Source organism: Aquarana catesbeiana, linkage group LG01 (genome assembly GCF_042186555.1).
Source record: "Aquarana catesbeiana isolate 2022-GZ linkage group LG01, ASM4218655v1, whole genome shotgun sequence".
Lineage (NCBI taxonomy): Eukaryota > Metazoa > Chordata > Amphibia > Anura > Ranidae > Aquarana > Aquarana catesbeiana.
The window spans coordinates 458,570,026-458,595,750 of NC_133324.1; the positions used below are offsets into that span (position 1 = coordinate 458,570,026).

The 25,725-nt window shown below is 42.2% G+C and overlaps 1 protein-coding gene across 3 annotated transcripts in view; it reads left to right on the forward strand.

Annotated features, from left to right (window-relative positions):
* Positions 1 to 25,725, forward strand: part of SVEP1 (sushi, von Willebrand factor type A, EGF and pentraxin domain containing 1) — a 486,322-nt gene that overhangs the window by 455,573 nt on the left and 5,024 nt on the right. For all 3 annotated transcript variants that reach the window (XM_073591153.1, XM_073591134.1, XM_073591144.1), the window contains 2 exons: positions 5,730 to 5,825; positions 19,034 to 19,127. In XM_073591153.1, the coding sequence (XP_073447254.1) occupies positions 5,730 to 5,825; positions 19,034 to 19,127 (190 nt within the window). The remainder of the gene's footprint in view (positions 1 to 5,729; positions 5,826 to 19,033; positions 19,128 to 25,725) is intronic.

The window sequence follows — 25,725 nt, forward strand, 5'->3', positions numbered from 1 at the left end:
CAGTCCACCTGGGTCTGGCCTGCCTACCAAAAAGAAAAGATTAACTATTTGTTAGCAGGGTGCTACATTATTATAGTTGGCTAAGCAATATCTGTTATGAAGTGTGGGGCTCTTTATAAATTGTGTAAGGGGGCCCTCTATATTTCTGATATAAATGCTCCCTAAACCATATGAAGTATAATTACCTTAAAAGCCCTGCATTACCCTAAAAGATGTCCCCCCCCCCCTCCAAAAAAAAAAAAAAATAGACATCTGTTTGCATCCTTCAAGGTGAATTATACAGGACTGTTCCCCTCCAAACTCCATTTTTTTTTGGACAGCAAGATGTGTTCTTATATTTCATCTATAGGACACCCTGTGATTGGTGTTATATCTGACTAGCTGAGACGACATAAACAAGTGTAGGACCAGGGTGTCACCACTGCATGCAAGATGATTGTAGGTGTAATATCACTACATTACTACAAAGGGATCTCTGGATCAAACTTATACTTTTATTGGAAAATGGAAAACCCCTTTTAAAGCATATCGATACTCAAAAACAAAATGTATTATATTGCATCTTACCAGCTCTTATTTGTGGTGGCAGCATTTCTTTTATGTTACTTTTTTTTTTTTTTACCTGGTAATTCTGCCAGTAACATGCTCTAGTCCTAGCATGATAGCACTTATTCACTAGATCAGGACCATAGAAACAAGATAGTACTGTGAAACCCTACCTTCTCCTATTCTACATAATATAGAAGGGTGGGGTACTTTAGTCATCTGAGATACCTGAGAACAATGTAGATGTTAAGAGTCAGCACAGGCAGTGAGCACATAAAGTTTAGCTATCAAAATTTCTGACATGATTGAAAGATTTTATTTTTTACTTATCAAACAGATATAACAATTACTTTCAAAGGTTATTAAAGAGAACAAAATGGTGCAAATATAAAAGTGATATTAAAGGACATTTTTTTGTGTCATAAAATAAAAAAGGATGTTATACTTACCTGATGATATTGCACAGAGTAGTCCCTTGACATCACGTTGGAAGTCCCCCTCCGGTGCTCTCTGCTTCTCCCTGCTCTGGGTGCCTCCTTAGCAAACAAGGTGCTCAGAGGGAACCCTTGCATGCATGCTCCTGAACTGGATTGTGTGTGTCTATAGACACACACAGTGCCAGTAAGCCTGTGTGTGGCTCCCTCCTCCCATTGCTCTCAGTGTCTCCTGTGAGACCAGGAAGTGAGAGGAGTGGTGCAACAGCCAGGACAGCACTGGAGCAGTGAGGGGAGTCAAGTAAGTCTTTAGGTATGGGGAAGAGGGGGTTGAACAGGTAGTGGGGCATTTTTTACTGTAATAGAGGAAATGCATTATTATATAGGAAAAGTTTTGATTTTAGAACCACTTAAAATGTTTGTTTTTGGTTTAGACTTCATATACATTTTTTAAAGTAGAAATAATAAATCATTCAAAACAATGTTTTAATGCATAAAGGCTACAGATAACAAATGAGAAGTACAATAGGAGCAAAAGGTAAAACTTTAAAAGTACTGTAGCATTCCAAGGCAATATTTTCCAATTCTAAATTTTTCCCCAATTATAATTATTCCCACGGGCACAAACAATGTAAAATGAAATTATATCAATATTATAAATCCTGGACTTCAAAAGCTCGAGAGGGAGAAAGCTAGATTTGGTGAAAGTATTTATAAGATGTTGGAACTATTAATAAAAAGCAGATCCAGTTTTAGGCTCGGTTTCCACTATTGTGGCCCCAAAGTCGCGCGATTTACAGTGAGACTTTGCAATGCGATTTTTGATGCAATGTCATGCGACTGGTGAGAACCATGGGAGAACAAGTTGCACTGAAGTCGGGACAAAGTAGTACAAAAACCTTTTTTGTAGTCGATGCAACTTGAGTCACACCAATTAGAATGGGGATCATTGAAATACATGGATTTTGACTTGTTATGCGACTTCACATGTGTCAAGTCGCACAACAACTCGCAGTAGTGGAAACAGAGCCTTAAAGACAATGCAATACTGTAATGTTCAAGGATGCTTTTTTCCTCTTCTCTAGGAGAAACACAATGCGGTAAGAACAAGGTAACAACACAAGTGAAAAAAAAGTTTTGCCAAAAGTAGTTACAGTCATTAAAACGATCACGGTTTTAAACTTGCACTGACTTTCTTTTAATTTTTGTGTAAGTTAAATCAATGCTGGATTTCAGGGAGATCTACACACATTACAAATCACATCTATATTGTCAATAACGAATGACTTTGTATTGTGGAAAGATATGTTGAAGGACATAGCGGCAATGTATTTTACAGCTATAAACTGCTCAGTTGCATCATTTCTTAGCAATGATTTAAGCATGAAGTGACATATCGCAAAGGTTGCAGTAAACTATTTTAGAAGTGATACTTCATGAGAAGGGAGCTACAAACGATTTGGAAACAGGCAAATCAATGACTACAGTACAAATTCCAGATTTATTGCAAGTGAAGGCTTAAAACTCAACATTACTGGAATTTACTGAAGCAAAGATCTCTCTTATTTATGAATGTTTGTGTTTATTTTTTCCATTAAATAAATGTAAAATTTATAAATGAAGTTTGTAATGTGTTTATAGGTTGTATATTAGTAGCTGTCTAGTACACCTGTAAAAAAATGGGTTTTTATATATTCAGGCAGTGAATATAAAGGTAAAGGTACAAAAAGGGTACTATCTCTGGGCTTACCAATATAGGGGGCTTATTGGTAATCACATAGTAAATTCTGGGTTGGTGTCAATAGAAACAAATTGTTATTTTAGCTCCAACCTGTACCAGCAAGGATAACCAGTGAGAAGAAGTGTTCTATGTTTCAGTTCCTTTTAGGATGTACATACTTTCACAGAAGAAAAATAATTATGGAGAATGGAGGTCAGCTTTGTTTTTTTCTTAGAAAATTCTCATTGAGTAGTTTCCCAGTACTTAACCGATTACAGTTATCCGCATGCATCTTGTGTTCAGATGCTGGCTCCATACTTATACCCAGGCCCAGAAATCTTAATGTGTCTCAGCTTCCACTCTTAGTTACAGCTGAACTCCATGTATGGATTGTGTTGCATTGTTACATTGGTCCAGCTTGGATACTCATACCTGTGCGATTGCTGTTAAAGTGGAAAGATACTGTAGTTTTTGCTGCTACTTCAGTGATTGTCTTCCTGGTCCAGAAGCAGAAGAAGTCTTCCTGGCCTGGAAGCTGCTGCCCTGATGCATAGTAACCACAGGGGGTCACTTGCTGCCATTTAATGCAAAGAGTTCTCTGATTGGGTTATGTGGAGATTGTGACATTACCACCCCATCTCTCCACCTTAACCAATAACAGAATATCTTCCATTCTTCAAGAAAAATGCAATTGCACCCGTGCCAAGTGAGGGACCACTTGTTACTATGCAGCAGGCCAGCGCTTGGCATGGGACCCTGAAGACAGCTGCGCTCACTTTAGAACTGGCAAGTACTACTGTGATTTTCTGCTTTTGCAGAAGTCACAAAGGTATGGCAGATGCATACTTACATTGGTCCAAGCTGGACAAATGTAACTACGCAACAAAATTCATGCATGAAATTCAGCTTTAACCAAAAGTCTCTGAAATTCAAAGACTACTATGTCTTAAACCAACGATAATGAAAATGATCTGTAAGTTCAATAATTCATTTTAATCAAGACAGTTCTACCTAGGGATCCAATAAAAGTTTGCAGTTCAGCAATGAACCATAATTACCTTCATAATTATTATTGAATTTGATAACTTCCCTGTAAGAGTTTTGTACTTGGTATATTCTCTAGATGCTACCATAGAATAAAAGTATCCATTAAGCAAAAAAAAGCTTGTGAAATTTGCTAAGATGTAGCAAAATATAATAATTGACATTGTAATTTAAGAGAAAACATGTTTTGAACCTTGAAGTTGGAAGTGTTTTTCTAGTGTTTTCCACCATTTAAGGCAGCTTGACGCTTTACAAATTGTATGGAATATGGTGGATTCCTGAATTCTTAAAGCAGTATTAAACCCAAAACCAAAAATGTATTCTATTGCAGCTTACCAATCATTAGATGTGGTGGCTGCTTCAGTTTTCTTTTCTTTGCCATTTTTCGCTCTGGTTTCACCTGGTGATCTGGCCAGTAACACACCTCCTGTATTAGTGAGACACAGCTCTGAAGAACTGAGCACAGGAGATACAGCAGGCATCAGCATTGTCAGTCCACGGAGGAGGGTAGTGTTAAATGTATTAGCAAATTTAAAGTCACTAACAAATTGAAGCAAAACTCAAGCTCACACTTTATAATCAGTTGCAGCAAATCATTTTTTTTCCTGTTGGGATAAAGCTTTTTCATGAATAAATAAAAGCTGATCATTTTAATCACCCCTGCCATTGTTAAGTGGCTTGTCTCATCCATGTAAACTGATACATTCTGCTGGAGAGCTTGTGCCGTGAACTGCAACAGACTTGTTGGTTGGATTACCAGATGAAAATAGAAGAAAGAAAGCCTAAAAATGGAAACTAATACAGCCATTCTATGCTTGAGGGTAAAAAATATTCTGGATGGAGCTCCCCCCTGCCCCCCCCCCCCCTATACTTACCTGAGCCCCATCTCAATGCAGCGATGTACATGGGGGCAGCTGTATCCCAGGTCTCTTTCTCCTCATTGGCTCATACAGCAGTGGGAGCCATTGGCTCTTGCTGCTGTCAGTCACAGCCAGTAAACCAATGAAGAGAGAGTGAGGGCGGGGCCAAGTCACACTCTGTGTGTGAATGGACACACAGAGTGCGACTCAGGAGCAAGCCTGCTCAAGTGGCCCCATATCAAGAGGCTTGCTAATGGGGGCACTCGGCAGGAGGGAGGAGCCAGCAGCACCAGTGGGGGACCCAAAAAGAAGAGGACCGGGGCTGCTCTGTGCAAAACCATTGCACAGATCAGTTAAGTATAACATGTTTGTTGTTTTGTAATGAAAAAAAAAATTCCTTTAGAATATTTTAAATTCCCTATAGACATTTTTTAGAGAATGATGTATCAGCAAATTATTTGCACTCATGTTTGTGTTCCTCCTATAACAACATATGAGCTGAATGATCTTCTATATTGTCATCCAAAGGGATAATGGGGTAAAAGACTTTTCATTATGATGCAAAGCACCGTGATTGGTATATGGTTGGAAATTGTTAGGCTTTGTTTCTTGGCTTCTATGAATGGAATGGAATGGTCAACAAATGATTTAGAATTGCTTTAAGACATACCATTGTTCATGAAAAGACTAAGGACTTTTAATGGATGCTACTTTTTAAATAGCAATTTCACTTATATCAAGAGTAGAATTATGGCTTCCTCAGAGGAACTTTAATAACAGCATCATTTTCACTAGGTTCCTGGTACCAAGAACAAATCTATTGTAACAGGAAAATAGCTTACACACTTATAATTGAAATTTTTCAGTTTTACTTGTGAGATTTTGAAACCTTTATTGGTTCAAGCTGATTATAGCAGAGGTATTAAAAGTTACATCTGTTTACTATATATATAATTGAATTAGCTTTTTAAATATGATGTTTTTAATATTCTTGTGTTGAATTAACATTTTCATGACTTTCTATAGATTATTTAACCATAAAAACAGACAATATGAAATATGATTGTAGCATGCATGGTTAGGATAAATGAATACAATAATAACAGAGCGTGCTTTCTTGTTTAGCAATTTGTATCCTACCATGCCTAAATGGTGGTCGCTGTACAGCACCATACAAATGTGAGTGTCTGAATGGATGGAATGGATCTCGCTGTCATCTTGGTGAGTACCTTTGTTTACAGTTCTGCTTGGAAATGTAGTGTTTAAAAGTTGAACATGAGCATTTTTCTGATATTTTATAGACTGAAAAAGTAAGTACTCAGTGGGGGTAAACATTCACACTTATCTGACATTAACCAGTTGTGGACATTGGGCATGCTACAAGCACCCAAAAATCATTATTGTAGTATGCATACACATGTAGCACTGTCCTTCTCCCCACTCATTTGCTAGAAATTTCATGCTGTAAAACTGACAGCTGGAATTTGCTGTGTAAATACAGCCATTATTACAGATGTATACTGCCTGTCAAAGTATTTATAAATACTGTGCAGCTGCGGGATTTAGAGATCTATCATATGATGTCAGTTAAAGCAAGCAGACATTTTAAATAACAAGTAATGCTATTTGACCTCTTAATAAAATTTAGTTTACCCTAATCAACCATAATTACCTAATTTTTCCCCTAGCTATTATTTTCAATATTTTTTTTTCTGATACTTTGTGTTTCATTATAAACAGACCCAAAATTGGACAAACGATCCTTTATTTTATTTGCAAATAACATTGCAATGCTTTGCGCCATAATCAAAATTTTAGTTTTATTTAAACAGAACAAATATAAATGTATACTTTTATCTACAGTAACACTATTTTATTAAATTGGCCTTGATCAAAATAAAAAAAAGTTTTTTTAGTTTTTCATGTTATTGGTCTATGGATTGCTTAGAAATAAAACATGTTTGCAAGACAGTATCATAAAAACTTTTTTTTTTTTTAATTAGAAAAAAAAAGTTTATTGTGCCAACCAAGACATAAAACATTTTACATACCACCGTACAGGAAAGAATATACGTTACTTCAACACATATATATTGTACAAATGAGAATCAGTGTAGCAGTGGCACCAAAAATAAAGATTACTTAGATACATCTTGGTCATTACAAACATAAGAGTTGTTGCAGATGAACACGTACACATACGTCATATAAAAACTAACAGAACCTATGGCCAACGGGCCATCTAATGAACAGTATCGCCCATGTTTTGCCCAACCATATATATTTCTCTCCTCTTGACCCTGAAGGTAAACATGCCTACTACCTCGTTTGAGTAACATAGATGCGCATTAGAGTCCACCCTCTATTTAACCCAAGTACTTTCTATACCTGTAATAACCGTTGCATAATCAATCGTGGGGGTGCCAACCGGGGTGTTTCTAACCAAGGTTGCCGAATATAGTGAAATTTCTGAACTGCATTCCTATGCTGATAAGTCAAGTGCTCCCTTATAAGGATATAGTTAACCTGATCTATCCATTGATGTTTAGTTGGAACATGTATAGAAAGCCAGAATCTGGCCACTAGTTTGCGAGCTAAATATAATTATCTAATCACTGCAATATTAATTGGGGGGGGTATATCTCTTCATCCATGGCGCCTAAGATGCATATCTGGTGGTCTAAAGGGACCTTGATTTGAAATACTGAAGAGATAATCTCAGTTATATCACCCCAATACCGGTGCAATTTTGGACAGCGCCACGTCAGATGAATTAGTGATCCTTCTTCTCCACAGCGTTTGGGGCATAGGGAAGAATCCCTCCTACCCCAATGCTGCAGTTGTATAGGTGTGCGGTAGGCCCTGTGCAGTAAGAATAAGTGAGACAGCCTATGTGATTGTGCTACAGAAGTAATTGGCCCTGCCTGCAAACATATGTCCCATGTTTCGTCCTGTATTTCTCCTAAGTCCTCTGTCCAACCCCTCCTACTCGGTAGGTTTTCAGTGTTTTGTATAGATGACAACAGGGAGGATTAAATGTGGGAAATTAGACCCTTTTTCTCCTGACCATAGAAAATATCTTCTATCAGGGGGTGACTGGAAAGTGAAAGATTGGAAATCTGGCCCTGGGCCTGAAGAGCGCGCCGTATCTGGAGGTATCTGTAAAAGTGTTGCCTTGGAAGATGAAATTCAGCTTGTATATCTAGGAATATTTTTAAAACATTATTTTGATATAATTGAGATATATTACAGATTCCGGCCAGCCTCCAAGCCTGAAAGCTCTCCAATTTGAATATTTCCTCTAGATTGGGGTTGTCCCATAAAGGGGTTTCCGCCAGAAAACCTAAGATCTTCAAGTTAGATTTGACTGAGGTCCATAGTTTTTTAAGGAGAATAACAGTGGGAGCAGTTTGTGGTAATCGAGGAAGCCCTGCTTCTAGACTTGCTAGTACCAAATCGTTTGACGTTCCTGTCCGCAATAGATTTTCAATTACACAATGACCCAAAACCACTCAAGTGTTGTAATTGAGAAGCATAAAAGTATAGTCTCGGATTGGGGACTGCCGCCCCTCCCCTATCTTTACCATATTGCAGAGAGGAAAGACTTATTCTAGCTACTCTTTTTTTCCAGATCAGGGACCTAAACAAAGTGTCAATACGGTTAAACCATCTTCGGGGTATCCACTGTGCTGAATTATGCATAATATATAACAGTTGGGGGCACCAAACCATTTTAATGAGATTTATTCTCCCAATTACTGATAAGGGAAGTTTGCACCAAGTGTTACAGATCATTTGCAATCTTTTAAAAAGGGGGAAGAGGTTCTCCTCTAGGTACAATAATGGATTAGCGGACACCTGTATACCCAGATATTTAAATGAGGAGACTACCTTAAGGGATGCCGCAGTGATTGGCAATGTGATATTAAGATCATCAATTGGCAAAAGGACAGATTTGCTCCAGTTAATAGTAAATCCCGACAAGGAGCCGAATTGTTGTATTATCCGCATAGCATTTGTAAGAGAGCTATCTGTGTCACCTAAGTATAGTAAGGTGTCATCCGCGTAAAGGGAGACCTTCTCCATGACTGGTCCTCTGTTAAAGCCCACAATAGACGTGGATGATCTTATCATAATCGCAAGCGGTTCAAGTGCCAGCGCAAACAGCAGGGGTGACAGTGGACACCCCTGCCTAGTGCCCCTGAAAAGAGAGAATGAGTCTGAGAGGTCTCCATTCACACGGATCCTAGCCTTGGGGGCTGCATACAGCAGCTTAACCCAGTGGTTGAAATTTTCTCCCAACCCAAAATGTCTCAGCACTGCCCACAAATACAAGGGCCTCATCCCCACAACCCTGGCCGGTGGTTGTGAGGGTCTGCGGGCGGGGGGCTTATTGGAATCTGAAAGCCCCTTTTAACAAGGGGACCCCCAGATCCCGGCCCTCCCCCTGTGTGAAATGGTAAGGGGGTACCCCTACCATTTCACTAAAAAACTGTCAAAAATGTTAAAAATGACAAGAGACAATTTTTGACAATTCCTTTATTTAAATGCTTCTTCTTCTTTCTTCTATCTTCCTTCGGTTTCTTTCTCCATCTTCTTCTTCTTCTGGTTCTTCTGGTTCTTCCTCCTGTGTTCTCGGCATCTTCCTCTGCTGCGTTGGCGTCTTCTTCCCTTCTTCTCCTCGGGCCGCTCTGCATCCATGATGGCATGGAGGGAGACTTCCGCTCTTCTCTTCATCTTCTTATCTTCATCTTCTTTTCGGGCCGCTCCGCATCCATGATGGCATGGAGGGAGGCTCCCGCTGTGTGATGCTTCTCCTCTTCTGACGGTTCTTAAATAACGGGGGGCAGGGCCACCCGGTGACCCCGCCCCCCTCTGACGCACGGTGACTTTACGGGACTTCCCTGTGGCATTCCCCGTGAAGGGCCTGGTATGGAATTTAGGGGGACCCCCCCACGTCATTTTTTTTTTAAATTTTGGTTCGGGGTTCCCCTGTGGGGAATTCCCATGCCGTTTTTATCAATGAACTTTTATGTGTATTGTCGGACCGGCAATTCATTAATAGCCGCGAGTAGTTTAAATGACTTTTTTCCTTTGAAATGTAATTTTGCTGTCAGACTGTTCTAAACACGGGAAACATGCGCCCCTTTACAGGCATACTATAGACACCCCCCAGGTACGAAATGTAAAGGGATATTACACTTTTATTGTTTCACTTTAAGCATTATTAAATCACTGCTCCCGAAAAAACTGCCACTTTTAAAACTTTTTTTTGCATTGATCCATGTCCCCTGGGGCAGGACCCAGGTCCCCAAACACTTTTTATGACAATACCATGAATATAAGCCTTTTAAATTAGCACTTTTGATTTCTCCCATAGACTTTTAAAGGGTGTCCCGCGGCATTCGAATTTGCCGCGAACACCCCAAATTGTTCGCTGTTCGGCGAACTTGTGAACAGCCGATATTCGAGTCGAACACGAGTTCGACTCGAACTCGAAGCTCATCCCTAGTCAGGAGACTCTGGAGAGCGGTTAGACACTAGTATTGATCGATCAGCGGTATTTATCAGGATCAAATGTCGGATTCTCGGCGGAGCTCACTAGATGTGCGTCTGGCTACATCCGCTGCCAAGCCACGCCCCCACCCTTTGGGACTTTATATGAGGTATGCACAATAGGCTGATGAAATTGACAAATATAAATACAATAAAAACATTTATTGTAGAAATAATTACACATAAAAGAGTAGCATAAACAAAGGCAAAGCTGATACAATTGTACATGGTTAAAGATTGCATTGCATTAGAAATACATGAGAATACATAACATCTATAACACCCGATGCGTTTCACGAGATGTGACTCGCTCTTCAGGGGTGGATGCATGTAGGATATATCTGGAAACGAATGACCAAAAAAGTAATGTAACACATGAATAAATGATGGACAAATGGTAAGAGGGGCCTTACAGAAAAAGGAGACCCCATACTCACCAATCGGCAAGGCCTGGGTGCCTGTGGCTGTTTTCACCAAGGATGGCAGTAATATATGCTTGGGAAGGGAGCTGAGGGAGTGCAGGCAACCAAAAATCCCAACCAAGGAACAACGGGAAGGCAGACTTGGCATGGGTGGAAATGAATGACCTTAGAGGTCCTAAATGATCCATTCAGGTGTCAACTACATTGCCCTGCAAAAGTATTCACCCCCTTGGCATTTTTCCTGTTTTGTTGCCTCACAACCTGGAATTAACATGAACTGTTTGAGGATTTGCATCATTTAATTTACAGAACATGACCACAACTTTAAAAGATGTGTTTTTTTATTGTGAAGCAAACAACAAATGGGACAAAATAACAGGAAAAAGTCAATGTGCATAACTATTCACCCCCCTAAAGTCAATACTTTGTAGAGCCACCTTTTGCGGCTCCAAGTCGCTTTGGATAAGTCTCTATGAGCTTGCTACATCTTACCACTGGGATGTTTGCCCATTCCTCCTTGCAAAACTGCTCCAGCTCCTTCTAGTTGGATGGTTTGCGCTTGTGAACAGCAATCTTTAAGTCTGAAAAAAAGAAGTCCGAAATAAAAGAGTAGCATAAACAAAGGCAAAGCCAATACAATTGTACATGGTTAAAGATCGCATTGCATTAGAAATGCATGAGTATACATAACATCTATAACAACCGACTCGTTTCGCGAGATGTGACTCGCTCTTCAGGGGTGGTGCAAGACAGTATCACCAAAAGAAAGTATTGTAGTAAAAAAATAAAGATATATGAATTATTTCACTATTCTAAGTAATGATGAAGTTATTGCCAAATAAACAGGCCCATAGCAGAAATGTAAAAATAGTTTTGTTCCATAGGGAGTGTATAGGTGTGAGAGCTGAAATAACTAAATTGGAAAAAAAAATTCTATATATATGTATACCATATTACCAAAAGTATTGGGATGCCTGCCTTTAACGCGCATGAACTTTAATGGCAACCCTGTCTTAGTCCGTAGGATTCAATATTGAGTTGGCCCACCCTTTGCAGCTATAACCGCTTCAACTCTTCTGGGAAGGCTGTCCATGAATAAAAAGACAAATCATTTCAGAACTTTTTCCACCTTTAATGTGACCTATAAACTGTACAACTCAATTGAAAAACAAACTGAAATCTTTTAGAGGAGGAGTAAAAATAAAAGAACTAAAATAATGTGGTTGCATAAGTGTGCACACTCTCTTATAACTGGGGATGTAGCTGTGTTCAGAATTAAGCAATCACATTCAAACTCATGTTAAATAGGAGTCAGTACACACCTGCCATCATTTAAAGTGCCTCTGATTAACGTCCAGAAAGATTGTAACAACGTTCAGACTGTGGACAAAGAATTCCTCATGGGTGCTGGCCCCGACTCACCACCGTCAATAGTAACTGAAGAAAAGGGAAAAATCGGTTGCACACCATGAAAGGAACAGCTTTTGTAGAAAGACTTCTTTATTGACAGAGTGCCAAGGGACGTTACAAGAATAACAAGCACGAGTTATCCATGTGAAACGCATGCACAAATATTCCTGTAATGTTCCTTGACACTCTGTCAATAAAGAAGTCTTTCTACAGAAGCTGTTCCTTTCATGGTGCACGACCAATTTTTCCCTTTTTTTTCAATGCCTCTGATTAACCCCAAATAAAGTTGTTCTAGTAGGTCTTTCCTGACATTTTCTTAGTCGCATCCTACAGCAAAAGCCATGGTCCGCAGAAAGCTTCCAAAGCATTAGAGGGATCTCATTGTTAAAAGGTATCAGTCAGGAGAAGGGTACAAAAGAATTTCCAAGGCATTACTGTCGATTTTCCATGGAACACAGTGAAGACAGTCATCATCAAGTGGAGAAAATATGGCACAACAGCGACATTACCAAGAACTGGACATCCCTCTAAAATTGATGAAAAGACGAGAAGAAAACTGACAAGAGGCCTACAGCAACATTAAAGGAGCTGCAGGAATATCTAGCAAGTGCTGGCTGTGTGGTACATGTGACAACAATCTCCTGTATTCTTCATAGGTCTGGGCTATGGGGTAGAGTGACAAGATGGAAGCCTTTTCTTTCGAAGAAAGAACACATCTGAAGTCTCCCAAAAGCATGTAGGAAAATGTGTTATGGTCTGATGAAACCAAGGGTGAACTTTTTGGCCATAATTCTAAAAGATATGTTTGGCGCAAAAACAACACTGCACATTACCAAATGGACACCATACCCACAGCAAAGCATGATGATGGCAGCATCATGCTTTGGGGCTGTTTTTCTTAAGCTGGAACAGGGGTAGTCAAGGTCGAGGGAATTATGAACAGTTCCAAATACCAGTCAACATTGGCACAAAACTTTCAGGCTTTTGCTAGAAAGCTAAACATAAAGAGGAACTTCATCTTTCAGCATGACAACAACCCAAAGCATACATCCAAATCAACAAGGAAATGGCTACACCAGAAAAAGATTAAAGTCTTCGAATGGCCCAGCCAGAGCCCAGACCTGAATCCCATTGAAAATCTGTGGGGTGATCTGAAGAGGGCGTGCACAGGAGATGCCCACGCAATCTGACAGATTTGGAGTGTTTTTGCAAAGAAGAGACATCAAGATGTGCCATGCTGATAGACTCATACCCGAAAAGAGTGCTGTAATAAAATCAAAAGGTGCTTCAACAAAGTATTAGTTTAAGGGTGTGCACAATTATGCAACCATATTATTTAATTTTTTTATTTTTACTTCCCTCTACCTAAAAGATTTCAGTTGTACAGTTTATAGGTCACATTAAAGGTGGAAATGTTCTAAAATTATTTATTTTTGTCTCATTTTTTTACATCACAGAAACCTGAGATTTTAACAGGGTTGTGTAGACTTTTGATATCCACTGTATCTGAAAAGTGTGGCATTTGTGTTCAGCCCCCTTTACTCTGATACCCCTAACTAAAATCTAGTGGAACCAATTAGTGAATAGAGTCCACTTGTGTGTAATTTAACCTCAGTATAAATACAGCTGTTCTGTGAAGCCCTTAAAGGTTTGTTAGGGAACCTTAGTGAACAAACAGCATCACGAAGGCCAAGGAACATACCAGACAGGTCAGGGATAAAGTTGTGGAAAATTTTAAAGCAGGGTTAGGTTATTAAAAAAATATCCCAAGCTTTGAACATCTCAGGGAGCACTATTTAATCCATTATCTTAAAATGGAAAGTGTATGTCACAACTGCAAACCTACCAAGACAAGGCCATCCACCCAAACTGACAGGCCGGGCAAGGAGAGCATTAATCAGAGAAGCAGCTAGGAGGCCCATGCTAACTCTGGAGGAGCTGAAGAGATCCACAGCTCAGGTGGGAGAATTTGTCCACGGGACAACTATTAGTCGTGCACTCCACAAATCTGGCCTTTATGGAGGAGTGGCAAGAAGAAAGCCATTGTTGAAGGAAAGCCATAAGAAGTCCCATTTGCAGTTTGCGAGAAACCATGTGGGGGACACAGCAAACATGTGGAAGAAGGTGCTCTGGGCAAATTAGACCAAAATTGAAACCAAAATGCTATGTGTTACGGAAAACAAACATTGCACATCACCCTGAACACACCATCCCTACCGTAAAAGAGGTTGGCGACAGCATCATGTTGTAGGGATGCTTTTCTTCAGCAGGGAAGCTGGTCAGGGTTGATGGGAAGATGGATGGAGCCAAATACAGGGCAATCTTAGAAGAAAACCTGTTAGAGTCGGCAAAAGACTTGAGACTGGGGCAGAGGTTCACCTTCCAGCAGGACAATGACCCTAAACATACAGCCAGTGCTACAATGGAATGGTTTAGATCAAAGCATATTCATGTGTTAGAATGGCCCAGTCAAAGTCCAGACCTAAATCCAATTGAGAATCTGTGGCAAGACTTGAAAATTGCTGTTCACAGACACTCTCCATCCAATCTGAGAGAGCTTGAGCTATTTAGCAAAAGGTGGTTCTACAGAGTATTGACTCGGGGGGGGGGGGGGGGGTAAATACAAATGCACGCCACACTTTTCACATATTTATTTGTAAAAAAAAAATTGAAAACCATTTATCATTTTCCTTTCACTTCACAATTATGTGCCACTTTGTGTTGGTCGATCACATAAAATTCCAATAAAATACATTTACGTTTTTGGTTGTAACATGACAAAATGTGGAAAATTTTAAGGGGTAGGAATACTTTTTCAAGGCACGGTATGTATGAACTATGCAAATGTATAATTTTATGATGGATTTGATAACAGGGTTCTGTACATACATTTGCTATTACTCTGTTTCTGTGACCTCTAAATACTGTAGCTCTTAAAATATGTCTGATATGTTTCCATATTACATGGAAATGCTACCTTTATAGGAGAGGCTGGTTATTTAGCTGTATGTTACCTAAAGGTGTTTTTTTTCTGTAAAAGTTATCTATATTATGGAAAAAAAACTTTACTTAAATGTATGTAAGAGGAAACTCTAGCTAATTGGTCTGGAGAACCTTTCCTAGAGTTTGTCATATGCCCACAGTTTTACATTTCATATGCCAATATGTATTTTTTTTAAATAACTCTACCCAGAATGTCATATTTAATATACTGGTTGAGGCTGAACAATGAGTAACTGATAAATTAAAGTATCTCACAAAAGTGAGTACACCCATCACATTTTTGTAAATATTTTATTATATCTTTTTATGGGACAACACTGAAGAAATTACACTTTGCTACAATGTAAAGTAGTGAGTGTACAGCTTGTATAAGTGTAAATTTGCTGTCCCCTCAAAAAAACTCAACACACAGCCATTAATGTCTAAACCGCTGGCAACAAAAGTGAGTACACGCCTAAGTGAAAATGTCCAAATTGGGCCCAAAGTGTCAATATATTTTTGTGGCTACCATTATTTTCCAGCACTGCCTTAACCCTCGTGGGCATGGCGTTCATCAGAGCTTCACAGGTTGCCACTGGAGTCCTCTTCCACTCCTCCATGATGACATCACGGAGCTGGTGGGTGTTAGAGACCTTGCACTCCTCCACCTTCTGTTTGAGGATGCCCCACAGATGCTCAATAGGGTTTAGGTCTGGAGACATGCTTGGCCAGTCCATCGCCTTTACCCTCAGCTTCTTTAGCAAGGCAGTGGTGTTCTTGGAGGTGTGTTTGGGGTCGTTATCTTGTTGGAATACTGCCCTACGGCCCAGTCTCCGAAGGGAGGGGATCATGCTCTGCTTCAGTATGTCGTAGTACATGTTGGCATTCATGGTTCCCTCAATGAACTGTAGCTCCCCAGTGCCGGCAGCACTCATACAGCCCCAGACCATGAAACTCCCACTGCAATGCTTGACTGTAGGCAAGACACACTTGTCTTTGTACTCCTCACCTGGTTACCACCACACACGCTGGACACCATCTGAACCAAATAATAGTAATCCATGTCCTTAATCTGCTTGTCTTCAGCAAACTGTTTGCAGGCTTTCTTGTGCATCATCTTTAGAAGAAGCTTCCTTCTGGGATGACAGCCATGCAGACCAATTTGATGCAGTGTGCGGCGTATGGTCTGAGCACCTACAGGCTGACCCCCCACCCCTTCAACCTCTGCAGCAATGCTGGCAGCACTCAAACGTCTATTTCCCAAAGACAACCTCTGGATATGACGCTGATCACGTGCACTCAACTTCTTTGGTCGACCATGGCGAGGCCTGTTCTGAGTGGAACTTGACCTGTTAATCCGTTGTATGGTCTTGGCCGCCGAGCTGCAGCTCAGTTTCAGGGTCTTGCCTGAAACTAAATTCCTTTAGCCTAGGCCATCTTTATGTAGAGCAACAATTCTTTTTTTCAGATCCTCAGAGAGTTCTTTGTCATGAGGTGCCATGTTGAACTTCCAGTGACCAGTATGAGAGAGAGAGAGCGATAACACCCCATTTAACACACCTGCTCCCTATTCACACCTGAGACCTTGTAACACTTTCGACACCAGGGAGGGAAAATGGCTAATTGGGCCCAATAGGGACATTTTCACTTAGAGTGGTACTCACTTTTGTTGCAAGCGACATTAATGGTTGTGTGTTGAGTTATTTTGAGGGGACAGCAAATTTACACTGTTATACAAGCTGTACACTCACTACTTTACATTGTAGCAAAGTGTCATTTCTTCAGTGTTGTCACATGAAAAGATATAATAAAATATTTACAAAAATGTGATGGGGTGTACTCACTTTTGTGAGATACTGTACTTATCTGATTTTCCAGTTCTTTGCTTTCAGTTCAGGTACTGCTGTGTAGGGCTCAAGTGACACATGTGACTTTTGTGTAGAGTTATTTGAGGACTCCTGCTGCTATCAGTCAAACTCCTGTGAGGAGGGAGTGGGGGAGGCCTACTGGCATGTGTGTGTCTGTAGATGCACACAGCGTGGCTAATAAGCACTCCATCATGGGTGCCCTCGCCAAGGGGGTGCTTGAAGGAGGAAGGAGCAGACAGCATCAGCAAGGGACTGCCAAAGAACAGGAAGGTATAATCTTTTTTCATCCAATAAAAAATATATAACCTTTAACCACTTGACCTCCAAAAGATTTACTCCCCTTCATGACCAGGCTATTTTTTGCGATACGACACTGCGTTATTTTAACTGACAATTGCGGGGTCATGCAATGCTGTACATGAACTAAATTTTTAAATGTATATCCTTTTTTCCCACAAATAGAGCTTTCTTTTGGTGGTATTTGATCAACACTGCGTTTTTATTCTTTTATTTTTTGCGGTATAAACAAAAAAAGACCGACAATTTTGAAAAAAATATATATTTTTTACTTTCTGCTATAAAACATATCCAATAAAAAAATGTAAAATCGAATTTCTTCATAAATTTAGGCCAATATGTATTCTGCTACATATTTTTGGTAAAAAAATCCCAATAAGCTTATATAGAATGATTTGCGTCTACAAACTATGGGACATATACTGGAATTTTTATTTATTTAAATTTTTTTTATACTAGTAAAGTCGGCGATCAGCAACTTACTGTGTATCACTAACAAGAAATGATGAATAAACAACATAATAGTATGATCAAAATTCTCAAATACACAAAGTATCAATATCATCAAATTAAAGTGTCAGTGTTGCAAAACAAGGATCAATAATGAGATTCTGAGTGCTCCGGTTTTAGTAAATCTCACTTTGTGTATTTGTGAATTTTGATCACACTCCTATTTTGTGTATTCATCAGTACTTTTAGTGACACACAGGGGGATTTACTAAAACTACACAGAATCTGGTGCAGCTGTGCAAAGTACCGTATTTATCAGCGTATAACACGCGCCGGCGTATAACACACACCCCAAGTTTAGGAGGGAATTTTAAGGAAAAAAACTTTTAGGAGTAAAGTTTAAGGAAGAAAAACTTACATTAAAATGCCCATCAATGCAGCGTTATCGGTGTCCATCTGCAGCCTTTTCAGTGTCAGTGCAGCCTTGCTCCAGTGTCTATTGCAGCCTTGTCAGTGCAGCTTTGCCCCAGTGCAGAATTGTCAGTGCAGCCTTGTCAGTGCAGCCTTGTCAGTGCAGCTTTGCCCCAGTGTCCATTGTAGTCTTGCCCCAGTGCAGCCTTGTTAGTGCAGCCATGTCAGTGCAGCTTTGCCCCAGTGTCCATTGTAGCCTTGCCCCAGTGCAGCCTTGTCAGTGCAGCCATGTCAGTGCAGCCTTGTCAGTGCAGCCTTGTCAGTGCAGCTTTTCTCCAGTGCAGCCTTGCCCCAGTGCAGCTTTGCCCCAGTGCAGCTTTGTGGGATCGCCGCGATCCCTGCCGACATACACAGCGTATGTGTAAATTCAAATATGGCCCCCGAGACTGCAGGGACTCGGCAGAGCCGAGATACACATACCCGAGAGTCGTCAGCTTTTCTCGGCGCCGCTTACAGTCCTGCCCAGTCCCGCCCTATGGGCGGGACTGTAAGCAGCGCCGAGAAAAGCCGAGGACTCTCGGGTATGTGTATCTTGGCTCCGCCGAGTCCCTGCAGTCTCGGCGCCATATTTGAATTTACACACGGCTGTGTATGTCGGTGGCGATCGCGGCAATTGCCGCGATCGCTCCGATCATACAAAATTGGGGGGGGGCATCGGCCTATAACACACACCCATGATTTTCCCCTGATTTTCAGGTGAAAAAAGTGCGTGTTATATGCCGATAAATACGGTAATCAATCAGCTTCTAACTTAAGTTTATTCAATTAAGCTTCAACAATAAAATCTAGAAGCTGATTGGTTACTATGCACAGCTGCACCAGATTCTGTGTGAGCCAGTTTTAGTAAATCTCCCCCTTAGAGTCACTCACATGATTTCATAATATTTATTTCATATTATTGACATTAGGTTTTGTCGTGATAAGTGCGGCACCTTTATATACACATACTATAACATATATTTTTGTATTACAGCTGTGTGTCAGACACCATGTCAAAATGGTGGTCGATGTGTGAGACCAAATAGGTGCAACTGTCCTCCAAGCTGGTCAGGACCTGACTGTTCTAGGTATGTACTTGATCTATGTATAGTAAATAACCTTCAAGTAAAATGCTGCTTAATTTCTGCATTGCTTCTCTAACTGATACAATCCCCACAATGACCTTTACTTTTTCAAGACATAAACATCAGTTAAACTCATTTCTCTGGGTTGTTGTCATAATGTGCAAGTGTGCACAGAATATTTACACATTTTGACACGCTTACAAAGTGCCCATTTGAACATGCACAGGGGAGTTAAATGTACCCATCATGGGGAAGAGACTGTAATACTGTGTACAGATGTACACTGAGCTGCCCATGCATGGATCAGTGTGTATTCACGAAAAAACATTGCTTGCAGGCTGGTTAGACTTTTTTTTTTTGCATACCAGACATTCTGTTCTGTGATAAAAGAAAAATTGCCTACAGAGCTTTGTAAATTAAGCTTAGTTCCTCTTAATAACAGCATATACATAATTAAAATATATCAAATGTTTTTCTAATACAACTTTAATGTACATGAATCTTAATGTAAACATCTTGTAATCTCCTGTATATAAAAGTCAGATTGGCAGAGGGAGGGTTGATACTCTGAGCCATTCAGGCTGTGCTGCATACACATGTGCTGATAAGGAGGATGCTAACTGGAGGAAAGAGGTTACTTTATAACGCTGCTGCTCCTTCATTGTCCAATCACAGACTGGTAAAAGCAATGGGGTTGATTTACTAAAGGCAAATAGACTGTACAAAGTGCAGTTGCTCCAGAGCTTAGTAAATGAGGTAAAGCTTCACTTTGAAAAGAGTACCCAATCACATGCAAGGAAAATTTAAAAAAACAGCATTTTTGCTTACACATGATCGGATGAGCGAAGTCAGCAGAGCTTCTGCTCATTTACTAAGCTCTGCAGCAACTGCACTTATAGAGTGCATAGTCTATGTGCCTTTAGTAAATCAACCACTATGTGTCCTATCTGTTCAGCACCAATTGAGAAAAAGTCAGGTTTTAGGATGTCTGTGCTGTTTGGCCGAGCAGTGTAAATATTAGGGCTGGCTGGACAAAATTATGAATCCTTTGAAAGCTATATATATAGTCACTGTATATATATATGTGTGTGTTTATATATACTGTATGTATGTATGTGTGTGTGTATATGTGTGTGTGTGTGTATATATATATATATATATATATATATATATATATATATATATATTTATGGTTGGAGCCCTATGTCCGATATGGACATAGATAACATTTATAGTTAACATAAGACTTACCATCAGAAATAGACCTGGAAGTGTGGACTTACCATATGAAATGGACCTGAAAGTGTGCCTTGGTCTAATGGCCGGTATGCCAAAATAAGGGGGCATACCCTGGTTTAAGAAATGATTATTCTGTAAAGAGAAATGAATAGTTGAGAAATGCTGTGAAATGGGGAAGGGAGGGTGGGTATCGCGCACAGGAAACCGACAAGCACCACAGGTGAGCGGGCTGGTTAAATACCCCCCGGGCTCCTCCCATAAATTCAGGCCACCATACTGGCCTTCCTACTTATGGTTGGAACCCTATGTCCGATATGGACATAGATAACATTTATAGTTAACATAAGACTTACCATCAGAAATAGACCTGGAAGTGTGGACTTACCATATGAAATGGACCTGAAAGTGTGCCTTGGTCTAATGGCCGGTATGCCAAAATAAGGGGGCAAAAACATTCAGGTAGGGGTATAATATTTATTGGTTTTCAGTTATTCATTGAGCCAATTTTGAAAATGCCTGTGCCATCTCTACTTGAGGATTGGGGATATACCGGGCGAAGCAGGCTGATTTCCACCTGCCTAATCTTTTGATGACGTGGTCTGGGACCCCATGGCGGGATGCTGCGGAGGCTGCTCCGATACGAAAGGAGTGTCCAGAATACTGACTGGGGTTAAGGTGAAGATTGCGGAGAAGTATCCTTATGTGTTTCACAAACTGACAGGCACTTAAAGGTTTAACTGGGAATGGTAGAAGAGGACAGGTGTCCGGTTGTTCAGGCAGGAGTGACAGGAGACGGTTAAGTACGGTGACTGGACACCAGCTGTTATTAGTTTTGTAGAGGTGAATGTCTACTCCAGAGCCTGTTTGCTGGGTTTTAGAAATCTCGAGGTGAAGGATAAAATGGTCTTGGTAGCGAAGCAAGTGCCGTCTGCATAGTACTTGGTCTGTGGGGCTGTTACAGGTGAACTCGCCAGGTCGCAAGAACCCATAGTAAGCCAAATATATGGCTGCTTGCAGGACCGTGCTGGGGAGCAGACCGAATGGAGAAGTAGCCAGAATAGTCGACATCTCCCTGAAGATGGGCCCCGTGATGGGTAAGCGCTTGATGCTGATTACTGGTTGTTGTTTCTGAATGCCCCTAAGGATGGCTCGTATAGCGTGTGATGAGAACAGTGAAGATTTTGTAGGGTCTTCAAGAGTCAAGAAATGTTGTATGCCGGCTAGATATAGCCGAATGGTATTGTAAGATAAGGCCAACTGAGTATGGCAGTATGAAGTGAAGGCCAGTACCTGTTTGACATCTGTTGGTCCTTTACAGCAGGATGTGAGGAATTTATTGAATGCCCTCCAAGCTGTCTGGTAGGCTTTGAGTGTGTTATGAGAGAGTGAGTGATTGATGAGCTGCGTGGCTCCTTGTAAATGTTGAGCTAGTCCAGGGTCAGCTGTGACCAGACGGGGATAGGGGCCGACACTGGATCGGCTGCGGGAACCTGTTTGAAAAAGGAGGTGTAGTTAAAACGTGACAGTGCGTCAGCAGCTAAATTGTATCTGCCTGGAATAAATGCACAGTGAATGTTAAACTGATGCTGTAAGGACAGTTGTACCAATCTGCGCAGGAAGGACATGACTGCTAGGGACTTGGACCTGCCTTTGTTGATGATGTCTGCCGTGGCCTGATTGTCAGTGGTGAAGACCACGGTTTGCCCTGTCCAATGGTGACCCCAGAGTTGTGCAGCTGCCACTATGGGATAGAGTTCGAAGAGGGAAGATGTTCGGGTAAAGCCGGGTATCCTGGGGGGTCCTGAAAACCATTGGTGGCCAAAAATTGCCGCGAAACCTGTGGAAGCTGCAGCGTCTGTCTCCACCTGAGGTGAAAGGGCCGACACCATGGGTATAAATAGGGATATGCCATTCCAGGCGGACAGGAATTCCTCCCACATAGATAGGTCCGCTATTGCTGCGGAGTCTAGATTCAGGATCTGATCGGGGTCTTGTGTTTCTGACAGGAATCTCAGCAGACGTGACACGAAGGTGCGGCCTTGTGGTATAATTTGCATGGCGAAATTAAGCATTCCCAGGAGAGATTGCAACTGCTTTTTGGTACACCCTTTGGTGTGGGTGAATTTGTGAAGGACCGCCCTGATGCGGGTTAGTTTGTCGAGGGGGAGACTGGCTTGCATAGTGCAGGTGTCTAAGTTGACTCCGAGAAAGGTGATGTTGTGTGCTGGGCCGTCGACTTTGTGCTCGGCGATGGGAACATTGAGATTCCCGAATACCACTCTGAGTTTGTCGAGGTCTCCTGGGGGCTTGCTGGGAGGTTCTATTAGTAGGAAGTCGTCCAGGTAATGGATGACTTCTTGGCACTGAGCCTTGTGTACCAGTATCCAAGCGAGGGATTGAGCGAATGTGTCGAAGAGCCAAGGGCTACTCTTCGAACCAAACGTTAGTTTTGTGGCAAAATAATATGCCTCCTTCCACTTGATGCCGTGCCAGCACCAAAGGGATGGGTGTATAGGCAGGAGCTTGAAGGCATCCGAGATGTCGGCTTTGGAAAGCCAGGCACCTGTACCTGCTTTGATGACTGCTTGGATTGCCATGTCCACGGAGGAATATTTTAGGGAGAATTCTTCGGAGGGGATCAGGGAATTGAGACTGGGGATGTGGGAAGAATGAGGCGCAGACAGGTCGTACACCAAACGTAATTTATTTGTGAATTTGCCCTTGACAAGCCCAATAGGGCTGACTCTCCAAGTGCTGAAAGGGGGCTGAGTGAAGGGGCCTATGACGTACTCTCGGTCTACTTCTGCTTGTAAGAGCCGATCTATGGCTTGTTCGTCAATGGCCGCTGAACGAAGATTCCCACATTCGTAAGTACTGTGGGGTAGTGAAATGAGGCCAGTTTGAAAGCCTACTGTGAAGCCCTGGATAAGGTAGGTGGCCAGGGAGGGGGTGGGATGTGAGGTGAGGTAGAGTCCTAGCCATAAGACATTGACCCGGCTTAGTCATGCCCTCTTCTGTTGTTTGACTTCGCACAGGTTTCTTGGGTGCGCTCTTTGGCATAAGGTGCAGATGTGGAGTAGGCGGCACTGACTGAAGTTGCAGGACCTGTAATTGTAATTATTGCAGATGGCTGCCCCTCCCACGGCTCGGACTGGGCGTCCGCATTTGTCCACCTGAGGCGTTTGTTCAGGGGCCGACTGACCCTGAAGTGCACCGGAGGTAGAGGGAAATTCGAAGGGACGTCTGGTTGTCGCATTGGCGCACCAGGTGGCAGTGTGGGTGGAGGACTGGCAAATCGCACACAGGGGTGAGCGTAAGCCGGCAAAATGGCGGCAGAACAGCTCTGTGTCCATGAGACTCCAATTTGTTGTTGTTTGGAACTGTGTGAGTCTGGCAGCAGCCTTTGCGGAAAAGGAACGGTGGTAGTCGTAAAAGGAAAATCCTCCATACTTGTAGCCCAAGTCTACTACCGTATGGAGGTATAAGTCCAGCTCTTCCCTTCTGCTGGGGGCGGCTGAGCATAGGACGTCTCTCAGCATGCCAAAGGCCAGGGTGAATTCTGGGACGGATAACTTGTGGTTCAGTCTGGGGTCTTTGGCTTTAAGGACCACCGATATGTCACCCCAGGAGTAGGCCTTATTTTCTGCCAGATCGTGCACAGAAATAAGGAGAGAGGCCAGGTTGACGTCCCTGCCGTCCAAAATGTCCTTCCTGATGCTGGTTGGAACCAAATGGGAGGGGTAGACAATGGGGCTCCAGCCTGAGGTACCTGCAGGAAGGGGTGTTAAGGTTTGGGTTGCGGTTGGGTCGGGGATAGCCGCGGCCGGTCGTGCCTCCAGGAGTGCCACCCTGGTTTGTACGTCTGTGACCGAGGTGGACAGGGACGACACCATCGTGTGAAGTTGTGAGATGGCTGAAGATATTGACTGGAGGGATGCCTGCTGGGTACTGGGTCCTGCTGCTGGTGGGGGAAAGAGGAGTTTGAACAGCTCGCCTTTCCTCACTGTGGCGGGGAAGGGCACACCTCTGCGTCTTAGCTCTGCCGTCAGTTTGGGTATAGTCCATCCCCTGAGGGACTGCACGCTGCCGCTCTCTGAGACCGGGGAAGGTGACAGAGGGGCCGTGAAGTCTTCGCTGCCGGCCTGCGACATGGTTGATCTGGTGAGAATATCCTGTCTTTGAGCTCTTATTTTTGGTTGACTGTAACCTATTGGGGGTGACATAAATTTCAAGTTTTTTCTTTGATTCCCTGAGTCATACTTACCCGACTTATTTTCTCCCACTTTTTTTTTTTTACCTGGGGGGATATCGTCCAACCTGGTGCAGGGTGGACCTACTGAACTTTGACTGACCTGGAGGAAAATGAAAGGTGATAGTTCGTGAAGGGTTTGCTGACTAACTTGAAGCAATGACTTATATGGTGCTTACAATCTTGTGACAATGAAATGATTTGAAATGTTTGCCTTGATTATGAAATGAGTGAACTCCATGACAGAGGTCCGGCTTGGTCGTGTCGTGACTGATCCGACCGTGAACCGGGCTCTGGAGCATGTACTGAAATGAGGCAACTGAAAAAACATTGGTGCACACCGGGACGAATCGGTGCATGTTTGATGCATCTGGATTCGAATCGGAGCGCAGTAAGAAACGAAATGAGAGAAATGTTTACTTTGACCGAGGCTCGAATTGGTTGTGCCGCATTTGCGACTGGCAACGCACCGAGCTCTGGTATAGGTATGGATACGGCCGAAACAACTGAGGCATTCCGTGACGAATCGGTGCATCTCGGATGCGACTGGTTTCGAAACGGTGATGCGCTGTGGGAGTGAAATGATAGCAATTCCATGACAGAGATGCGGATCGGTCGCCCGATATCTGCGACTAGCTATGATCCGGACTCTGGAGCATGTTTCAGAAATGAGGCCGAGCCCTGGGGCACGCCGTAACGAATCGGTGCATGGAGGATGCGACTGGATTCGAAGCGGAGCGCGGTAAGTGCAGGTGTAACATATTGTTTGCCATGACAGAGGCGCGAATCGGTCGTGCTGCTGTAGCAACTGACTACGAATCGGACTCTGGAGCATGTACTGAAATGTGGGTAATACCTGGGGCACGCCGAGACGAATCGGTGCATTTCCATGCGACTGAATTCGTATCGGAGCGTGATACGTGGAAATGAAATGATAACCATGACAGAGGTATGAATCGATGAGTCATAACGACTGATAATGACGTGACTCTGGAGCATGTACTGAAATGAGGCCGTAACTACTGGGGCACACCGGAGCGAATCGGTGCATCTTTTAGGTGCGACTGGATTCGGATCGGAGCGCGGTACGTGACTGAAATGAGAAATGATTTG